The sequence below is a fragment of the Leucopleurus acutus genome (genome assembly GCF_964270905.1).
Source record: "Leucopleurus acutus genome assembly, chromosome: 18".
Classification (NCBI taxonomy): domain Eukaryota; kingdom Metazoa; phylum Chordata; class Mammalia; order Artiodactyla; family Delphinidae; genus Leucopleurus; species Leucopleurus acutus.
In genome coordinates, this window is record NC_139160.1 from 5,362,935 (window position 1) to 5,383,420 (window position 20,486).

At 55.3% G+C, this 20,486-nt stretch overlaps 1 protein-coding gene across 1 annotated transcript; it reads right to left on the reverse strand.

The window, feature by feature from the left end:
• Window positions 1-7,139: 7,139 nt before the first annotated feature.
• Window positions 7,140-12,465, reverse strand: CDX2 (caudal type homeobox 2; the record flags this gene model as incomplete). The annotated part of the gene is made up of 3 exons (XM_082859193.1): window positions 7,140-7,370; window positions 8,290-8,435; window positions 11,931-12,465. The coding sequence occupies 3 exons, from the start codon at window positions 12,463-12,465 to the stop codon at window positions 7,140-7,142; spliced, it is 912 nt and encodes a 303-aa protein (XP_082715319.1).
• Window positions 12,466-20,486: the final 8,021 nt, after the last annotated feature.

A 20,486-nucleotide genomic window follows, 5' to 3' on the forward strand; every position in this document is an offset into this window, starting at 1 on the left:
GGGAGTGGGCTGAGCGCGCCGACCTCCCGCCTCCCCTTCAAAGTCAAGTCCCTCCCTCCGGCCCGGCGGCCGCCGCCGCCACCGCCCGCGGCGCTCAAGCCCGACGTGGAAGCCGTCGCCGCGCTCCTCACCGCGGCCCGGTTCCCGGCACCTCCGCCGCCCATAGCGGGGCACGCCGTTGAAAAACTCAGAGTACGTTTAACCGTGATGACAAAAGCAGCTGTGGAAACCAAGCTGCTCCGAAGAGGAAAAGGAACGTGCCCGGGATCTCGAGGCGCGACTTCCGGGGCGCAGACGGCGGCGGCCCCCCCGGGCTTCCCGCCAGGTTGGCGCGGCTGCCACGGGGGCCTCGCTGCGCTTCCACCTCGGGAGGCGCCAGGCCGCCCGGAGACGAGCGCGGCCTTTCCCCGTCGGGCGAGGAGCCGGCGCGGCGTCCGAGGCCGGGAGCGACGCGACCCCTGCGCCCCGGCGCCCGCGGCGCGCTCCTGCGGCTCGTGGCGCTTGGGCGGTGGGTCCTGAGGGCCGTGGCGAGAGTCCGGTCCTTTGATCCGTGGGCCAGGCCGCAGGGGGAGGGGCGAGGCCGCTGCCACCTGAGCGGCATCTTCGCTGCAGGCTGGGGCCGCGCACAGACGCCTCGATACCAGGCCTACTGCCCTCCCCCCAGCCCTGTTGTAGACGACCGGCCTGTCTGGACATGAGCAAAGCATGCTTTCATTTTTTCTGTCTAAAACATTCAGAGACTCGAATCCAGGCAGTAGTTTCTCCGAGATAGAGGTGTGAGGTGGCGGCAAACTAAAAGTTCCCGCCAAGGGAGCAGCTTTGCTGCCTGTTTTGTCTGGCTTTACACTTGCGAACGTAGCGCCCAGCTTTGTGCAGCAATCCAAGCCCATCTAAAAATCTGCTCCCTGAACAGCTTGCGACGGCCCGATTGTGTGGTCATTTGGCCTTGTGGTTCTCCGTCCTGGCCACGTGTCCACCCGAGAGCAGCTATCATAACACTGTAGGTGCATTTCAAGACTCTAACCCTAGAAACGAGGAAGAAATGTTGCTTGTTGGTTTTCTGTGGGCTGAAGATCATGACCAAGACCTGTCACTCTGAATCAGGGTCTGTGTGTTTAATAATATATCACTAACAGATGTCTAAAAGTATAAAGATGGTTATATGAAATTCATAGACACGATGAAAATTATAACAGGAACACATGAAAATAACTAGAGGAATTTGGATTTCTGAAATTTGCATTCTTTCAATAAAGTGATTTGAGGGGGAACATTATTTTTTTTTAATATGTGTGGATTCCTTACGAGCAGTCTCTCTTTTTGTCCTTCCTGCATGCTTCTATATTGCTATTTATTGGACAATGGTCCCTGCTTCTCGCTTAAGTATGTCTTTCTTCTGTTTGCTTCTGGCAATGCACATACACCCTAACATAGGTGTGCCTAGAAAACGGAGGGAGGGCTGAAAATAGAATCTAGATCCATTGAGTTTTGTTGTGGTTGTTTTTAATATATTAGATACACAAAGTGAAAGAACATATACTGTGTCTTTCATGAATAAAAGACGGAGCCTGGCGACACCATTTTTAACAGCTCCTAATCTGTGGTTTAGGTACTTAATCTTTGTCACTGATTCTACTAAATGTCAGTGAGTTAAAATTGTTTAAGTGCCACCCAACAAGCCATTGTATGCTCATACTACAGTGACTTTAGCTCCCACTTTGTTTTTCATTATTTGCTTTCCTGAGGTTGGAGAGGAATTTATCAACTACCACTTGTATAAAACCTGTTATTGTCATACTGCAGATACAAAGTGTTATGAGAGCAGACTGTCCTGAAAGTTCTGAGATAACAAATGAACAATTAGAAAATAATTTCTTTCCTAGAAATTAAAACAAATATTAAAAGACATGAAATGAAAAAAAAAAGATGTGCTGATACTGATTGTGAAAAAAAGGGTGGGGGGCCATGAAATGCCTAGGTTCCTACTTACCAATAAAATTATTTGAGGCATAGACCCAATACATGACCTGAATATATTATTTTTTAAGCACGTGTGTGTGTGTGTGTGTGTGTGTGTGTAAAGGGACAGTTTGGTCATCACTGAATCCCAGGGAACTCTTCTTCATAGATCAAAACTGGTTGTGTTATGGTTTATGGATTAGATCTCTAGCACAGAATCACCAAGATCCCGGAGAAAGAACAAACTGGTCATTAACTCTGGGCCTCTGGCAACTTAGTTGATATTATCCATATAAACTGAGGTTAGTGACAAATTCCAATTTGAAAAAGCTGTTGTTAAAACAAATGTTTGGGTACTAGAGACACAGACCCAAAAGGTCACCTACACACTTGCCCCCAGCTTCTCTAAACTGATACCTCCAAGAATGTCAAGGTAAATGTTGCTATAATCTCTGGAACTGACAGATTCTACTTTCCTTATTTGGAATTTGAGGGGGTTTTCCTAGATCTATTTTCATAACCTTCAAGAAATGAATGATATAAGAAGTATATATTCCCTCTGGTTTGTAGCTAAGTAAAGAAAATATTTAGCGATTGTTCTGGCCCAGTATCACTGCGCTTGTCCCAGTTATCAATAAAACCTGCTTGGTTTCCTAAAATCATAGTCATCTCTTGAAGAAGAGGACGAGGCAAAAAGAAAAAGAAAAAAAAGAGACTAAATGTGAGAATTATGGGGGTTGGAAGATTGTATAGTCTAAATGGGATTTAAGAATATACTTTAAAAGTTAATTTAAAATATTTCCAGGTAACCTACGTTATTTAGGTATGTTTTCCTTATCCTCCAAAGCAAAACTAATTTAACACAAGATCTGCTGCTATAGTTTTAATGTAAGGGAAGAATCATGGGGGCTAGAAGAAAATGCTTGCCTTAAAATGACTTCGAGGGAAGTCAGACTTGAAGAATTCAATCCGCAGCAGCTTTTGGGGGCGGCTCCCGGAAGAGTATGGGATTGAGGTGTTGAGATGGAAATTGTTTCAAAATAAAGAAACTCATCATACCATCTAGGTAGAGTATCTGCCTCTCTGCCTCCTTTGGGTTAAAGGATCCTGACTGATAATGAGGTTCCCAACTACAACCTCAACTAATCTGCGTCTCCTAAATACAACTGGAAGTGTTTGGGGATACAGTATCTTTCCTGGGAGATAAAAGGGCAGGTAAGCTATGCAGAGCAGTAACTCATCTTCTCCTCTGGAATGTTAGTGCTTTGCCACTTGAGATTCTGTGCAGACACCTAGGCACTGGAAATCAGAAGACAACAGACTTGAGGCTATTTTGACAAAGTAAGCAGAGCTGAATACATTAGAAAAACTTCTGGAAGGAGTTATTCCCTAATGATTTGAGAAATTATCCTCGTTCAAAAATTCACTTTAAGCACGCTTGAGCCCTTCAGAGACGATGATTCATCGTTAAAAGGAGGAGGAGTTCATGTCATTATTGGGGTCTCATCATAAGTGTACACTGTAACTTGCATTTGCTTACATTACCTCATTTGATCGTCATATTACAAATGAGGAAGTTGTGGCTGCGAGGTTGTGATTTCCCCAAGGCCCTTAAACTAACAAACAGCAGCCTATTTCTAAAACAAGGTGCAAATAGTGTTCTTAAAAACATATAAGCTCTTCTTAAGATTCTGTAGCTGAGATTTCTTTATTTCTGCTTGTTGCCTTCTCTTCTCTTTTCCTGGGTGGTTGTGAATGACAACAGCCAGAATACTGCTGTTTATATATTTAGATTTCTATTTAAGATTAGTGTTCTTGACTAGATACTTGACTATCTAGTAGGAGGCCTTCTAGTCGGAGGCCTCCTACTAGATAGTATCAGAAAGAAGTGAAACTCATTGAAACTGTCATTGCTTTCACTAGCAGTCCATCTTGTTAACTTTATTAGATGGATATGATAAAGTTATGAATTGTTTACAGAAACAAAAAAGACCAGGCCTGTTTTCTCTCCATATATCCCCTTTCTTGACATGAGTTCCACAATACTGGTACACTCTTTCCTTATATTAATATCGTACCCATATTTCTGTAATTTTCTTAAAGGAACGTCTTGTGCAAAAAGACCCCCCTTTTTCTCGGGGGCGCCCTGCGGCGTGCGGGATCTTCGTTCCCAGACCAAGGATAGAACCCGCGCTCCCTGCAGTGGAAGCGCGGGGTCTTAATTAACCATTGGACGGCCAGGGAAGTCCCCAAAAAGACTTAGTGGATAGCTCCCCTCCCCCAAATTTGTTTTTCTTAAACATTCACCAGATCCAAGAATCTTCTGCACCTGACCTAGTTTGTACTTAGTTTCAACAGGCCCGGGATCGTGGCGGGGAAGGCTCGCCGCGTGGGTCTGGGAGCAGCGGAGTCGGAGACGCCCTGGAGTTTGCACCTCTCAGCTGGGTCACAACTGTGTCCCTTTCCTCCAGAAGCAGCGAGCAGCGCGCGCGCGCGCCCCCGCGCGCGCCCCCTGGCGGCCCGAACCCGGGACAGGGCACCTGGAGGCCCGAGGGGTTGGGGCCCCTTGACCCCCGGCACGGTGCGGGCGGCGCTCGGAGCCGCTAGGTCTTGTCGTCAAAAATAAACCCGGGTGTCCCGGCGCCGCCTCCCTAAGCCTCTCCAGGCTGCGCCGCCCGCTCGCGCCCTGTCCCCGCGTTCCCCCGGGCTTGCTCCAGGGGTGGTGCCGTGGCGTCGGAGGCGCGGTGGCCTCACTTGCCGGCGGGGGCCCTCATTCCTGGCCTTTTCCGCGGCCTGGTGGCCGGCGGCCCGCTCGCCGCCCAGAGCAGGGTCCTGGCAGGTCCGAGAGCAGCCAAGCGCCCCTCCGCGCCCGGATGCGCGCCGCGCGCGGGCGTCAGCGCTCTCGGGCCGAGCCCCGGGAAGAGGAAGAACTTGTAATCGCTTGCAGCGGGACAATGCCGACTTTTGAACCTCTAACCACTAAGCAAACAACCCTTGTGCTCTCGCTCCACTGTCCAAACAGGGTTTATTGACAGGCGTTTCACAGCAACGCATAGCAACCTCGGCGGCGGCCCGGGGTCGGGCACGCGGGCGCGGCCGGTAGCGGGGTCCGCGCCGCCCTCCCCGCGCCGGGCGCCGGGGGACCTCCCGGTGCTCCGCGGACCCAGGTGCGTCTCCCGCCTCGGCCGGGCCGCCTCCTGCCGAAGAGGCGGGCCAGGCCCGCTCCCTCTGACTTCGGGGGCCGCGGGCCCAGCCCCGGAGCCCTTTCCCAATCCCGGAGTGAAAGGCGCCACCTGGAAGGGCCGCGGAATCGGGGAGATGCTCCAGGGGCTATTTCTGCCTCGCAGCTCCGCTCATCCTGCCCAGCCCTCGGGGCACCCCTTCCCTCGGTGGAGGCGCTGATTAGGGCTCCAGGCTGCCTGTGGGAAAGACCGCAACGGAGGACAAAGCCCTTCTCCGCAGGCCCCACCGAGAGCGCCCAGGTCGGCGGCTTCCAGGGCCAGAAACCTCAAGGGCAGCAGCCCCGTCCCCAGCGGATCAGACAGATAACGAGCAACCATCACTAAAAGGATCTTCTTTTGCTGGGTCTCGAATTCTTGTCTGCGGGGGGAGGTGGAGGGAGGAGCGGGGAAGGGAAACAGCGCAGGACAAGGCAAGGGGTGGAGTCAGAAAGGGCTCACGGAAACCGATATACTGGAGTCTACATTCGTGGAAACGTTGCCTTGGGGAAACAGAAAATCGAAAATTTTTACTTGAATGCTTGTGTTTAGCTGGATGGGGGGGGGGGCATCCTGGGGAGAAGGGAGTCACCGATGAAGGGAGTGTGCGCGATTGCCTCAGTGTGGACTCGATGCGACGCTGTGAGCGGGCTCTCTCACCCTCACTCCCCATCATGCCCCCAGCTGAGAAGCAGCTGAGCGCTCAGCTGTGCATTTTGCCCACAGGCACCCCCAGGAGAACCACACATTCCACAATCCGAGGCTGGGCTCGGGCTTGGGGGCAGGGTAGGTCTCAGAACCTGCTCCCTCAGGCTTCTGCCGCTCTGGGGTAAAATGAGGTTGTCCAGATAAACTTCTCCACTCCCCTCCTTGATTTTCCTAATTCTAGTTGGTAAGTAGAGAGGATATTTCATTACTTAAAATACTACTACTAATAATAATTGCAGACAAAATCTGAAGGTGATAAAGACAGAATCTGAAATCTGGAAAGCTCCTTTATCTCTTTTTTTCTTTTTAGAAAAAAAAAATTCAACTGTGTTCAAATACCCCCCTCCCACACTTCCCTTCACCGTATCACTTCTCTCTGCATGGATCCAGAAGGCTTTAAAAATGCTGGCTTGGATGTTACACAGACCAATAACCCAAACAGCAGCAACAACAACAAAAACTCCCCTTTTTCATCAGCCCCAAGATTGTGAAAATCACAGGAAGTCCAGGCTGGCTCTGGCATTTATAGCACTGACATACATTCAGTCCAGAGAAGCTCTGGTGACAGGCTTTCTAAACAAGGCCCTGTCTCGGGCCCCCTCATCAGGCCTGGAGTCCAGTAACCTCCCCCTCACACCACACACTGCACATGCACCAGTCAAGCCTTTCCTGGCCTGGGAAGGGAAGAGAAGAAAGACAAAGACCTGGGGGTTCTGCACTCTTCAGTGGGTCCGGGTTTCCATCTCAGCCGCCTCTGCCTTCTGTGGTCTCAACCTTGCCTGCCCTTGAGGCAAGAAGGCCCAGCGGGTCCTTGGAGGGCAGTGAGTGGACAGCAGCCATCTTGACTCCATCCCTGGCGGTCCCCCAAGTCCCTCTCCCCCGTCAGCTCCAACCAGAGAGGCAACCTGCAGATTTTGAAGGCAAAGAGCTGAGGAAGGGGCTGAAAGGCTGGTCTGTTTAGCCAGTCCAGGCAGTGTTTCTGCCAGTACTAAAGGAAGCCCCAGTGGTCATTTCCCATCTCCTCAGTGGCAGAAAGAGTCAGACCAGAAAAAGTCAAAATCTGGGAGAACGTCTTCCTTGAGGCCTCCAACCGCACTTGTCTTTCCCCCAGGCCCCCATGTTTCCTTGGAGGGCTAGGTCGGTTGGTGAACGGTCGTGGGTGGGAGGGGAGGGGTCTTTCCTGAGGATTCTAGCAGAGTCCATGCTCCTCATGGCTCAGCCTGGAATTGCTCTGCTACCGCAGGCCACTGTGGGTCACTGGGTGACAGTGGGGTTTAACACCCCCCCAGTCGGCCCCAGAACCCCAGGGACAGGGCCAGGCACCGAGCCCTGCAGGGAAGACACGGGACTCAGGGGCTCCGGGACACTTCTCAGGGGACCTGGCTGCGGTTGGGGAGCCTGTGGCTGGGACGACGGCGGCTGCTGCAGCTTTTTCTTGTTGATCTTCCTTTCCTTTGCTCTGCGGTTCTGAAACCAAATTTTAACCTGGAAATGGAAAGGCGGAGAGAAACAGAAGGTGGTAAAGCGACTGCGAAGGAAAAAAGGGACAGTGTTCGGCACGAACACCAGTGTCCCCTTCTCCGGCCAAACAAGTGCCCTCTGGACCTGAAGGATCCCAGCCCTTCACACAGCTTTCCACGGACGATCCCGTAAGGGCCCTGCGCTGGAGTGCTTGTTGGAGCCCTTCCCAAGCCCAATTCAGACTCGAGAGAGAAGAACTTCCCCCTCCCTCCTCTTTCCCCAGGTTTCTTTCCAAAGAAACCTTTATCTACAACTTTACTGGAAAAGTTCAGAGTCTCAGAAGCAAGGAAAACAGAAACAACCAGGCCCTTTTCACACCAAGCAAGAGGAGGCCAGGGCTGGATGTACTTCAAAATAACAACCTTTGGCCTCTCAAAGCTAAACTGAAATGTAATATTCCTCACCTTGGGGCTGAGAATGAGTTTTAATGTGGGGTTTCCTGACTGTGAATTTGACTTTTTTTTTTTTTTTCCTCCCAGACCACACAGAGCGTTCCGGAGCCAAGCCTCAACCCTCTAGTTTTCATGGGCAGGGATTGGGGTCTTATATTAATTTTTTTGCCCAGGTACCGCGCTGGGTACAGAGAGAGTAAGCCTTTAAGTCTTTATTGACCCAAATAGAATTCTGGATTAGACTATACTCAGTTTTTTCTTGTACCTCCCAGGTCCCCCAAAATAGAAAAAAAAAAGTTCAACAATATATACATTAAAAAAAGAAGACAACTAGAGGGGGAAAAAGTCTTAATAAAAAGCATCTGGAAGGAAAATGCTCTCCATCTTCTTGCTTTAATCTGCCCACAGAACGAGGTGGATCCTGGGGCCTGGCTTCTAACCCTCTTCACTGGACTCCCCCGGGTAGTGACCAGGCCCTGGAGGGTTCCCACCTGCCTCTCGGAGAGCCCCAGCGTGGCGGCCAGCTCGGCTTTCCGCCGGATGGTGATGTAGCGACTGTAGTGAAACTCCTTCTCCAGCTCCAAACGCTGGTGGTCCGTGTACACGACTCGGTATTTGTCTTTCGTCCTGGTTTTCACTGTGGAGGAAGGCGAAGTTAGCACTGAGAACTGCAGGGCAGCCCATCAGTCATGGGTAATGACAAACCTCCCTAACCCAAGAGCCATTTCTCTTCCTCCACCGCCCTGGGGGGCCACGGTTTGGCTGGTTCCTGCTGAGTCTGACAAGACCCCCCCAGAGGGTCCTGGGGGGAGGGTATGGGGCTATTCGGGACAACTAAACTGGTCTTGGGGTTAAGCAGTTTTTGAAAATTAAGAAAAAATTTTAATTCATATACGCAGAAGATAGCAGAACCCCACCACCGGTTTTGTAAACCAAATACAGTACCTGAGGCTGGTGAGGCCCAGAGGAAAAGAGGGCAGGGCAGAGGCACCAGAGTCCTGGGAATATTCAGATTTTCAGGCCCACCAGGGATAGAAACCTACCCTAAAAACAGCCGGCATTGTGAATATGTGTTGTTCGTGGTGGTGGTGGGGTGTTACTTTCTGTTTGTTTTATTAGAAGTGGGAAGGGGGTGCAGTAGCTGACGTGTTCCCTCAAGTCACCAGAAACACACACACACACACACACACTCACACACTCACACTCACACACGCACGCCCTATCTATCGGGTGGAAGGAATTCTGAGCTGGGGTCTGGTAAGCAGTTAATCCTTCTCTCTGGGGACGCTCTATACCTGGCCGAGCGCGGTTTGGCATTTGGCACTCTTTCTTTTTTAATCCTCCATTTATTTCTGCTGCAAACCCTGCCAGAGCTATCCTGACCAGTGATCTATGCTCATTGGATTGAGTCAACATATTAAACCTTGGATTGATTGTTTTACTGAAGGGCCTTGACAAACAGCGCGACCAAGTCGGAGCAGGCCGGAGCCTGGTGTCTCCACCAGGTCTGTCCCAGGTCAGCCCGCGGCAGAGCCCCGCTCAGGAGCTGTTCTCTCCCACTTGGCCTCAGGTCGGGGTCTTCTCCCAGCAGAACAGGTTCAATCGCCCTGTGCCCGGTGCTACAGTTAGATCTAAAGGGTCTGGGAGTTGCTCGGAGGTGTTTAATGCCCCGCAGGCCGACTTTGTTCAGGTAAAACCCTTTGCAAACCACAACAAAAGCGCCCTGGGAAGATACAGGCCGGATCAGAGGGAGCTCCCCCAAGCCGCTGAAAGGAGAACACAGCCCCAAACAATGCAGGACAAGGCGATCTTATCAAAGAAAAGCCCTTTCAATGCCTTAATAACAACCGCATTCTGTTTGAATTACCACTACTGAGCAAATGGCGGCGGGGCTTTCATCCCCCTCCCCGCCAGGCGCATTAACATCAACACGGCCAGCAGAAGCATTTGAATGCGCGCTGCAGCCCCGACCCTGCGCCCGCGAAGAAATTAAAGGGAACTGACACGTCCTGGGAGCCTGCGCTGCCGCCTCCAACCCACTCGAGCTGCCAGCGGTAGTGGCCCCTTCGTACAGAGGAGCAAACTGAGAATCAGACTAGGTCACGCAGATAGTATAAGGCGGGGCTGGCACCGGAGCCAGGTTGGAGCCACAGAGGACAACCTCCAGGGCTGGAGAGCCGGGCGCAAAGTTCTCCCAGCCGAACTCTCCAGCAGCGATAGTGGCCTTGAGGTACTTGGGAGCGGCTCTGGCTCGGGGGCTGCCTTTTCCGTATCCCAGAGGGACCGGGGGACGCGGTGACCAGGACCCCTGTGCGCCCCGCGGCCAGCGCCCCAAGGGCCTTGGAGGCGCCCCGCACCCTCTGGGAACCAAGGCGGGGACTAGAAGAGGGGAGAGATGAGAGGGACTTGTCAGAATTCATTATTGACTGCGAAAGTCACCACCCTCTTTCCGGGCCCTAAAAGAGACAATGGCAGGGCTGGGAAGGTGTATATCAAAGCGGGCCGGGCGGAGTACCACCCCCCCTCGCCCCTTGACAGATGACACTCCGCAGAGGAGTCGGGCTCCGGCCCGCGGGCCGCGGTCTCCCCACATTAGCATCACAAGGGCGCCCGGCGCCGACTGCGGTCTTGCCACCTCGGCGCGGGACTTCACAGCGGCCTCTCATCTGCTGACCCCGCGGCCTGGGCTCCTGCGGCTCCCCTCCCTCTCCTCACCCCCGCCCGCCCCTGCTCCGCGGTCACTCTCCCGGGACTGGCCAAGGGTCTCCCTTAGGCCGCCCCAGCCCCGCCGGCTGCGCCCCAGGCAGGTTCTGTGGCAAAGAGCCTTCCCTGGAGCGCGCTCTGTGCAGGCGAGGGCGCCTCCTCTTGGGGAAGGGACTCAGCCGAGGTTCCAGGTCTGCCCTGAGGCCTTCTCCCCGGGCCGCCGCATTTCCCACCTGGTCGGTCCTGGCATGTGCCCAGTGACGTAAAAACCGAGGCCCAGAGACAGCCTCCAACGGCTGCTCTGATTTATACGGCTGTAATTGGCTATAAACTTCTGCAAAGTGTCCATAACCTGCTTGCGGGCCGGGCTGGGCCAGAAAGGAGGGAAGAGAAAAAAGCGGAAGTGCAGAAGGCTGGGAAAGACTTCGTGGAGTAAAAGGGACCCAACAGGACTCTCTCACCACACCTACTGAACTTCCTTCCCACACTGACACACATTCCGACACCAGAAGGGGCAGACCCGGAACCTACGAGCCACACACACAGACACACACAGACACACACACACACACACACACACACACACACACACACACACACACGAGAGGAGACCCTGGAAAGGAGGGTTCCAGAGAAATGATCCGTGTCTGGAGCAGCGGCTGAATCTGCACCACGACTTCCTCTCCTTCTCCCTCTGCAGAAAGGAGGGGAGTCCCGGGGTGTCTTGTCCCAGCCCTCCGGCTTTTGATTGAAATAACCCCTTTGCAGATCAAAGGTTCAAAGACCCGAGCGCCCCCGCCTTCCCTACTTAGCTCCTGGGGCCAACACCTTCTTTCCAGCCCCAGCAGCTTTGCCGGGTCTCCCTACGCGCTGGAGCTCCGATGCCCAGAGTTGCCCCGAATGGGCAAATCTGGTCCCACGCGCAGCCTCGCCGCCCTCCTGGTCCCCAGACCACCACTCATCCCGAGTGGCCCGGACGGGCAAGGACGGCGTGCACAGACGGTCTAGAGCCCGGCCCGGGGGCGTTCCAGGGAAGCCGCGCACCGAGCGAGCGCGAGCGGCAGCAAGTGAGGAGGGCGATCCCGCTCCCGTGCAGCCGCGCTCCGCCGCCCTTCGCGGGACTCTCCCAAGAGTCTATGGACGTTATGAATGAGGGACGGGAGGAAAGAGGAAGCGTCCTCTCTGTCCTACACTGAACACTGCTCGCGAGACCACAATAGTCACTCCCGACCCCAGCCAGCCCAGACGCAAGGGCCGGGGGCCGGGGGGGCCGGAGCCCCCAGACGTTGTCGCCCCGCCCCGCCCCCCTGGCGCGGAGTCCCCAGACCGCCCCGGACGCCGGTCCGCACAGGGCACTCGCCGCCCCGCAGCCAGAGGCCGAGGCCGCGCCTTCCCCGGGCGCCCGCCGGCAGGGCGCCGCCGCGCTTACCTTGGCTGCCGAGCGACGGCTGCGCGGGCTTCCGCATCCACTCGCACAGGTTCCGCCGCTGGCCGCCGGGGGACAGCTGCTCGGCGGCGGCGGTGACGGCGGGCCCGGGGGGGCCGGGGTTGAGCGTCTGCAGCAAGCCCGAGGCGCAGGAGGGCGCGGCGGCCGGGTGGTGCGGGTGGTGGTGCGGGTGGTGGTGCGGGTGGTAGTCGGCGGGGCTGCTGTAGCCCATGGCGGCGGCCGGGGAGCCCCCGTTGAGGCCGTGGGCCACGGCGTTGGCGGCGGCCGCCGCGCCCCCCGGCGCGTAGCCGTTCCAGTCCTCGCGGAGCGGGGCGCCGTACGCGGGCGGCCAGGACGGTCCCGGGGACTGCGCGCTGTCCAAGTTCGCGGCGGCGGCGGCCGCCACATGGTAGCTGCCGTAGTCCGGGTACTGCGGGGGGCTGACGAAGTTCTGCGGGGCCAGGTTGAGGCCGCCGGAGTGGCGCACGGAGCTGGGATACATGCTCACGTCCTTGTCCAGGAGGTAGCTCACGTACATGGTGGCGAGGGCCCGACGGCAAACCTCACCATGCTGCCCGGGGACGGACGCGGGAGGCTGCCGGGGGCCGCGCTGGGGAAGGGGCGAGGGGGCGTAGGAGCGGCGGGCGGCTGCGCCCCGGCCTGCGGTGCTCCGCCGGCTCCTCGCGGCGCTTCTGCCTCTGAGGCGGTCCCTCCCTCTGGCCTGTCTCCTCCCTCCCTTCCTCCCTCCCTCCCTCTCTCTCTTTCTTCCTTCTTTCCTCCCACCTCCTTCCCACTAGGCTGCAGAGGAGGGGAAGACCCGCCACAGGCTGGTGTGCGGAGCCCCGGCCGGCGGCCTTACGTGATTAACGAGTGTTTACAAGACTCTATTAGTAATGACACAGACACCAATGGCTGGAGACGTCGAGGCGCAGCGTGCACCCGGCGCACAACCCCCCGAAACACGATTTGCATTTTAAAAGATAAGGGGGGGGGGCTCGCGAGAGGGCAGCGACCCATCACAGCTAAATATTCAAACCTTTATTGTTAAGAGCTTCCTCCTTCCAACCTGGTGCACTTTAACCTCCAATCACAGGTTCAAAGAATGAAATCAAGAGACTTGCAAAAGAGGGGGGAAAGAGCTATCTTGGTGGGTATCTGAGTTTAGAGACTAAGGAGTCGTGTTTCTGCATTTGCAGAGAAGGGGGGGTGGTCAAGAAGCTCCTTCCATCCCAAAGAGAAAAGAAAAGGGAAGCCATTGCTTTGATGACAACGTTTCTGGCCAACTCGGGAGGTGACGAGGCGAGCCAGGAGAAATGGGCCGGTTCCTTTCCGCTCTGCGCCCCTGGCCAGAACGACTGCGCGCCCCAAACAACTGTCACCTCTGATCATTTATTTTCTTCCCCAAGGAAACCGCTGGCCCTCCACATGAGATAAATTAAGACCCTAGCTGCAGGTTGCATCTCCGAGTTTGTCTCACATTTGGGATTCAAGTTAAAGCAATTAAATTTTTTTTTAGATTTTTGTTGTTGTTGATGTGGACCATCTTTAAAGTCTTTATTGAACTTGCTACGATACCGCTTCTGTCCCGTGTCCTGGTCTCTTGGCCGCGAGGCAGGTGGGATTCTCAGCTCCCCGACCAGGGATCGAACCCACCCACCCCCACTGGAAGGGGAATTCTCAACCACTGGACCGCCAGGGAAGTTCTTAAAGCAATTAGAAAATTTTAAAAGCATTTACACTCAAGATTCAAAAGTCTTAACTGCAAACCAAGAAAGGGGTGGTAGAAATCAGGCTAGTGGAGGGCGGTAATGGGGGGGAGCAGGAGGGTTTTTGCTAGAGATCTGGTAACGTTCTGTTTCTTGAGCAGGGTGCTGGTGTGTTTGTTGTTTGTGAAAATTAAGCAAGTTACAGTTATATGTTTATATAGTTAAATACGTGGTTAAAAATCAAGGAACAGGGAGTCTAGAATTTCTGTTAATAGGTACCTAGGTATTTATGTCATACATCATACCTATGGCTTAAAAACACTTTCTCATTTGCAAAGTAAAACATTTCTCCAGAGAAAATTGTTTTTCATCTTCAGGGGATGGGAAGGGAACCCCGGGGCATCACTAACGATTGCTCCTGAAAAGCCCCGAGTGGGGAAGGTTTGAGAAAGGATCCTGCTTGGTTTTTGAAGCGCTGTGTCCCAGGGGCAGGGGCTGGAAGTGGTGGCTCTGGGGACCTGTACTGCGCGGCCTGGCTCGGGGCCTCCCACGGCGGATAGGAGCGCAGGGCAACCAGACTCGCTCCCTCAGGCGCCCATCTCGGTTTGGCGACCTCGGGGAGTGGGCCGGCGGTCGCTGTCTGCCTTCTCTCCGAGCCCAGACGGCGCTGCCGGACTCGGATTTGAGAGTCGCAGCGGCCGGGGCGGTGGGCTGGGCAGGCTGGCTGGGCAGGCTGGCTGGGTGGCTTTGAGCGCTCTGGGAACCAGCGGGGCGCAGCCCCTCTCCTGCAGATCTGCCCTTGTCGCTTCTCACCGCCGAGCGTTCTCCGGCATTTGTCACTTCCTCTTGTCATTTCTGGAGCTCCTTCCAGTGTCCTTTATGTCCCTAGATCCTCTCACCTCCCTGGATCGGGAATAAAGCGGGCGTAGTCATCCTCTCCATTTTACAGATGACACCCACCCTGCCACAGAGTGCAGAGAAGCCAGGCCCAAGCAGGATCAGGCCCTGGGATCTCCTACTTGCTGGTGTCCCCCGTCCTCTGTGTTTCCTAAGGAAGAAGGTTAAAATTGGGGCGGAGGGGAGCGACCTGGCCACTCAACTGATGGAGACTGGAGCAGATCATCCCTGTGGGCCTCCGGGGCCTAGCCCGGGCAACTGGGTGTCATCAGACCTCTTGAGAAATAAAATAGGAAACAAATTGCAAACCCCAATACAGAATCCAAATCACTGAATGGGGAGGGGGGATGCAAGGGGGGTGGGCGTCTGCGGTCCTGATGGGGCGGGGATATGGGAGGTTAAGTGGTGGGCACTGCAGACTTTTGATCTAGCAAACATCTTCCTCCTCTTCCTGGGAGACACAATCCCTCTTTCCGCCCCTCACAACCCCCTCCCAAGCCTCCAGCTCTGGAAGCCAAGGCCCAGGCTTGAGCCTGTGTGTCTTCGGAATGTGGGCATTCTTTGGAACAATCACTTTATTGGGGACAGCCATCCCCTCCACCCTGCGGTGGCCGCTTCCTGCGTTTTTATGGCCCGGCCGCCGGCCGCTGGCTAATTGTCCCGGTTTTCCAGCTGTGTCTCTGTGCTCTGCCCTGGAGAAAGGGCTCTGGCCTGCCTGCCCAAATGCTTTGGGAGCGGCCAGGGTTGATCTGTCCCCAGGGGTCACGCCAGGCCCTGGAGCTGGCCAGATCTCAGTGAGGCCCACTCACTTGGGGGTGTGGGGTGTGAGGGCTGGAGAAAGGACACTGATTGGTTTCCTTCATGGAAAAATGGGCCCCCATGGCAGTAGCATGGTCCCACCCATGGTCCTGGGCCCTGGGCTGTGGGTGAGGGAAAAGGAGGCAACAACAATGTCCTTGGACAAGCTCCTTGGAGTGGAAATGTCCCCTCACCTCTGGGTTGCCCTCTCAGCCAGGAGAGAACCCATCTAGGTCCCTGCAGGGGCAGGGGGGTGGGAGCAGTCAGAGAGGGGTGGAAGGTGGCTGATGGGAAGGGAGCCAGCGTGTCTTTTCATCCCCACGGCTTAGCCTCTGACAGCTCTTTGTGACGTGCCTATCCTCTGGAAACCTGCTCTAGATGGGGGAGGGGAGGCAGCGCCTCCAGCCTCGGGGTGCAGGGGTGGGGGCCTGGAAGGATGCAGGTGCCACCGGCAGCAGGGCCCCCAGCGGAGACCCAAGGAGCGTGGTAGCTTTCTCAGAGCCTTTTGGCCCGAGCTGAGAGCCACCTTGGACGGTCGTCCCCAACTCCACTGCTCAGGGCTCTGTTCCAGCCGGTACCTCCGTCTCCAGAGCAGCTTCAGTGAATTGCTCTGGAGAGAGGCAAACTTATTTGGGACGCTCGGGGGTGGGGTTGAGCTGGGGCTGAAGCTGTGACCCCACGGAGCCAGAGCCCGAGCAGGATATTTAGGGCAGGAGAGGGTGGGGGGAAAGAGACCCAGGTAAATAAAGGGTCCGGAAGACTCCAGGGGCAGCCACCACCCGGGTTATCAAGAGGCCGTCCCTTTGTTACTGACAGCGTAGCGGCCCCTCCACATTCCTCGGAGAGGGTCGGCGCTTCCAGGAGCCCGGCCGCTGGCAAGGGCAGGGGCACCGAGGGGGGCGGGGGCAGGAGGCACCGGAAGGGGCGGGCTGCTCCTCCGGGCAGATGAGACACTCCTTCAATCCACAGATCATTGACAGGGCTCTCTCCCTGCTCAAAGGTCCCCAGTGTTTGCTCCAGCTTGGGGGACCCTGCTTTTCCCCATGTTTGTGGCTTCTGGAACTGGGGCACCCGTGACCCTTGTAACCCTGATGGGGCAGGCTGTCTGTATCCACCTTAGCATGCAAGCCTACTTTCTGAAGCCCCTTTTAGGTCCAGGAAATTATCCAAATAACGCAGCCCTTGCAGACTGCCTCTCCTCCCCCACACAGGAAGCCTTCACCCGGCACTGACCTGAATTCCCAGGATCGTTAAGGAAGAGTGAGAAGGAAGAGAGTGTTGTCTGATGAAATTGTTCACCTTGGCAGTCTACACTGATCTCCACTTAATTTGGAGTCAGGGAGTTCTTGGGCCATCGCGCTCAGTGGGCAACCCCCTCACACAAAGGAAGGCTCTATAATGGGTGGTTTGACCCCAACACACCCTGCCCTGCCACGCCACAGCCCGCTCGGCTAACATCTCTGGGAAGGAAATCCACCACAGTGTCCTTTCTGTAGGCCTCCCCGGAGTCCACTGCCTGCGCAGCCCCATCAGGTCACAAAGGAGCCAAACATGTTCGTCCTGAACAGCAGGGAGGGGCCGCAGCTGCCCACAGCTGTCCGGGCTTCATTCACAGGAGCAGATGTGTTTCCACCCAGTGGAGTCAAGAATGTTTTCCCCCAAGCAAACTGAGTCTCTCTACCGGAGGAAAAGTCCCTGAAATTGTGGCAGGTTATTGGTGGACTAGAGTTTTAACAGTCAGGGTGCAGGAGAGAGGAGAAAACAGCAAGCTTTCTCATGCAGGGCAAGGAACACATTTTTTTCTCCCCTCAAAGCCAGGAGGTTTGGAAAATAAAAAGCCTCAGGAAAGGGGCCGATATTTGGGTGCAGAAATCTGGTTTTGCTCACTGGATGAAAGTTATGTGAATACATGCTGGTTGCACATTTTCTTCCTTTTGTTTTTTCTTCCCCCCCCTAAAATCAGTCTCTGGACACAGTGTGGATGCTGTGTAACACACTCTACTTCTGTGTGACGCATGAGCACAGAGCACTTGGGATCTCACCCCAGAGGGAAACCCTGATGCTGGGGAGGAGAGGCCCCCAGGCCAGCAACACCTAAATGGTCTCACGTGGCTTTGACGTGGAGTTACCGTTTGTTCACTCCCCAATGTCTCGTGCCTAGAGTGACCTTTGTTTGTCATATGAAAATATGTTCCTAGGATCCCCTACGCAGTAGGTTTCATGTGGCTAAAGGAAGTGGCTCAGATAAAGGTTCAGCTCTCCTTGAGTCACTGAGCCCATTGGGAAGTTACTCTCCCAAGAGGGGGGACAGAGGACTTAGTGTCTGTAGCCCTTCCATTTTACAAAGGAGAACTCTGAGGCCCAGAGAGGTTGGGTGACGTTCCCAAGGCCACACAGCTAGCTGTCCCAGTCACGACCCTTAAGTGAGCTACTATAGGGGCACTCTTTGTAACTCAGAGCACTCTGTAAAGATGTAAATTACCACAGGGCTGCTGGTGCCACCCTAGAAACACTGCCTTCTAAACCCCAAACCAACTGGCCTCCTTGCCGGAACCCAAACTCCCCGCCACTCACACCAAAGAACAACCAGGTTCAGCTGTTGTGACACTTCTGACTGCTTTCTTTCGGCGTCCTATTTATTTCTCCCTTTCACAGGCACCTGCTAACTGCGGTTTATTAGTTTATTGAATGGTGAGTTTTCCATTGATTCCATCCAGATTTTTCTCCAACTGCCAACGAAGGTATCCATCCACTCCAGTCCCACAGTAAATACTTTCTGAAAAAGAGCTCGTCTTTATTTTTGAATCGGAACCCGTATCCTGTGGCTGAACTCTGGCAATGTGTCAAATTTAAAATGACGAAAGGGTATGCCAAGAATTGGGTTGTCTTTCTTCCCGCACCCGTGTCCGTGCACGTTTGGACACCCAGACCCTAAAGCGTACCTGTCTGGGTGACGAAAAGGAGGCCCCCATTCAGTTACCCGGTAACATAGGTGAGTGGGACTGAGCTCGGGAATTCCCAGCGGGGACGCTCGCCGGGGGGCGCCTCCTGCTCGCCGGCTGGCCTGGGACATTTTAAGGGGGAGTGAAAGTCGGCGAAGCAGCCCCCCATCTCGGAAGGCAGCGTGCGTGGAGGGGTTGAAAGGAGCTGAAATCAGCTCCTTGCTCTCCAACTTTTCTTAGAATTGCCATCGTGCTTTCATAACGAATTAGTAAGTAAAAGTATTAATTATTCACCCTGGAATCCACACCACCGCTTCTGCGCCTCCTCCCCCGACATCTCTGGGCGCTCTCCGGGCCACCCCGCCGCCCAGGCTGGCGCGCACGCTGAGGTCCGAGTCCGCGGTCGCGGTCCCCGCTCGTCGGGGTTTGTCTCCCGCGTCCTGCGCACCGGAGCGCGGAAACCAGAAGACGTCTCCGAGGCCGGCACAGGCCCAGGACGAGTCACTGTTTGAGCAAAGATGTGGCAGGAAACAAACTGCCCTGCCAGACCTCGGCAGCCTCAGGTTACCCGCCTGCAGGAGGGCCGGCCTGGCCTCTCTGCTCCTACCGAGAAGAAAGCAGCAGCCCCCGGGGGCTTTTGCCGGGGTCTTCCCCGCCGGCGCCTTTCCCGCCGGCGCCCACGTCTGCGTCCCGCGCCCTCCCGCCCGCGCGGCTGCGAGCGCTCGGGGCACTCCCCCTTCTCCCCCAGCTCCTTTGAAGGGGCGGATCTAGCGTCTTCCCCCACCCGGATCCCCTCCTGCAGAAATAAACAATTTCACCGACAAGCTTTGAGCCCTTGAAAGGTAACTGTGTAACTGGAGACACAGATCATGCCTTGAGAGGGCCAGATCGCATCCCCTCTCGTTCTAAAAACACGGCTGAGAATCTTGCCTTGGGGAGCCCTGCCTATGTTAGCTTGAGCATATTCACATAAAGAGCTCAGACTCTGCATTTTGGGCTCCATCTGTCTGAGAGCTGGACTCACCCCAGGGCTGGGCAAGGTACCTTCAATATAGTGTATTATTCTCAGTCTCAGGCCCAGCCCTTGGCGCTTGTATCCTGGACCAGAAAACCCTCTTCGCCAAGCGGCAGGTTTCTTGCATGTGTCAGGAAAGCCCCCAAGTCACCCTGGCTGGAGGGAGGTCAGCGTCTAGCCCCAAGCCCAAGGGCCCCAACTTTGCATCCAGGTCCTTTGTGATGTGCACCTGGTGCTCCTACATCCAGAGCAGGCTTTGGCACACGCCCGCCCTTGGCAGGGGAGGCCCTGGAGTTGTTCTACAGGTTCGGTGGGGTCACAGCTCACTTCCTGGCTCCCCTACCTACCACACTGACCAGCCTCTGGCCTTCACCCTCACCACTAGCGGGCAACGTCTGTAAGACGGCAAAGGGGAGTGGGTTTCCGTGATTAAAATCCCTGTGCTACCACAGTGGCTTCTCTCTGTGGAATGCAGCCCCCAACCAAGGGTGCGGCCACACCACTTTTTATGGAAAGGTTTTCTTGCTGCTGTGTCCCTCAGACCTGGGCTGGTCACTAATGGAGGTTCTTGCCTTCAAAAGGGCCAGCTCTGCCTCCACGTCTTACCCCGTCTGCGGTGAGGAGGACGGTATGGCTTGTTTCTCCTTTGCCAACAGAAGCCTACGGAGTATTTGTCGGGGTTCGTTAGACCTTCCAGTGCAAATGGCTGGCTGGCCGGGGGGTGGGAGAGAAACGTGGTGGGCTCCTCCTGTGTGAGTGGACTTTCTGGCCACCAGTGCAGAGCTGCCCAGTCTGGCCTCCTTTGGCCAGAAAGCTTTCTATGGGCACAGATCTTCCCTCATCAACCGCTTTATCAGTGCTATGGGGTCCCATCTTCATGGTGGGGGTGCGGATATCCAGCACTACTCAATGAGTGTTATTCAATTATTTTAAAAATTATGTTTAATGACTTATGGTTTCCAAGGACTCTGACAAACCAGCTCTCCTGGGCCCACCCCCGGGAGAGACGGGAGGCCGCTGGCCCTGACCTTCAGGCCCGTCCATCCTAGAGAGCCCCCGCTCCCAGCCTTCTCTGCTCCACGGGGCGCCTCCGCAATACCGGCCCCCGCGGGGCTCTCTCCTGCCCGCCGTCCCCCCGCACGCTGCTTCCCCGGCGCTTTGCTGTCCCAGAGCCAGAGAGGCGCTTCCACTCACATGTAAA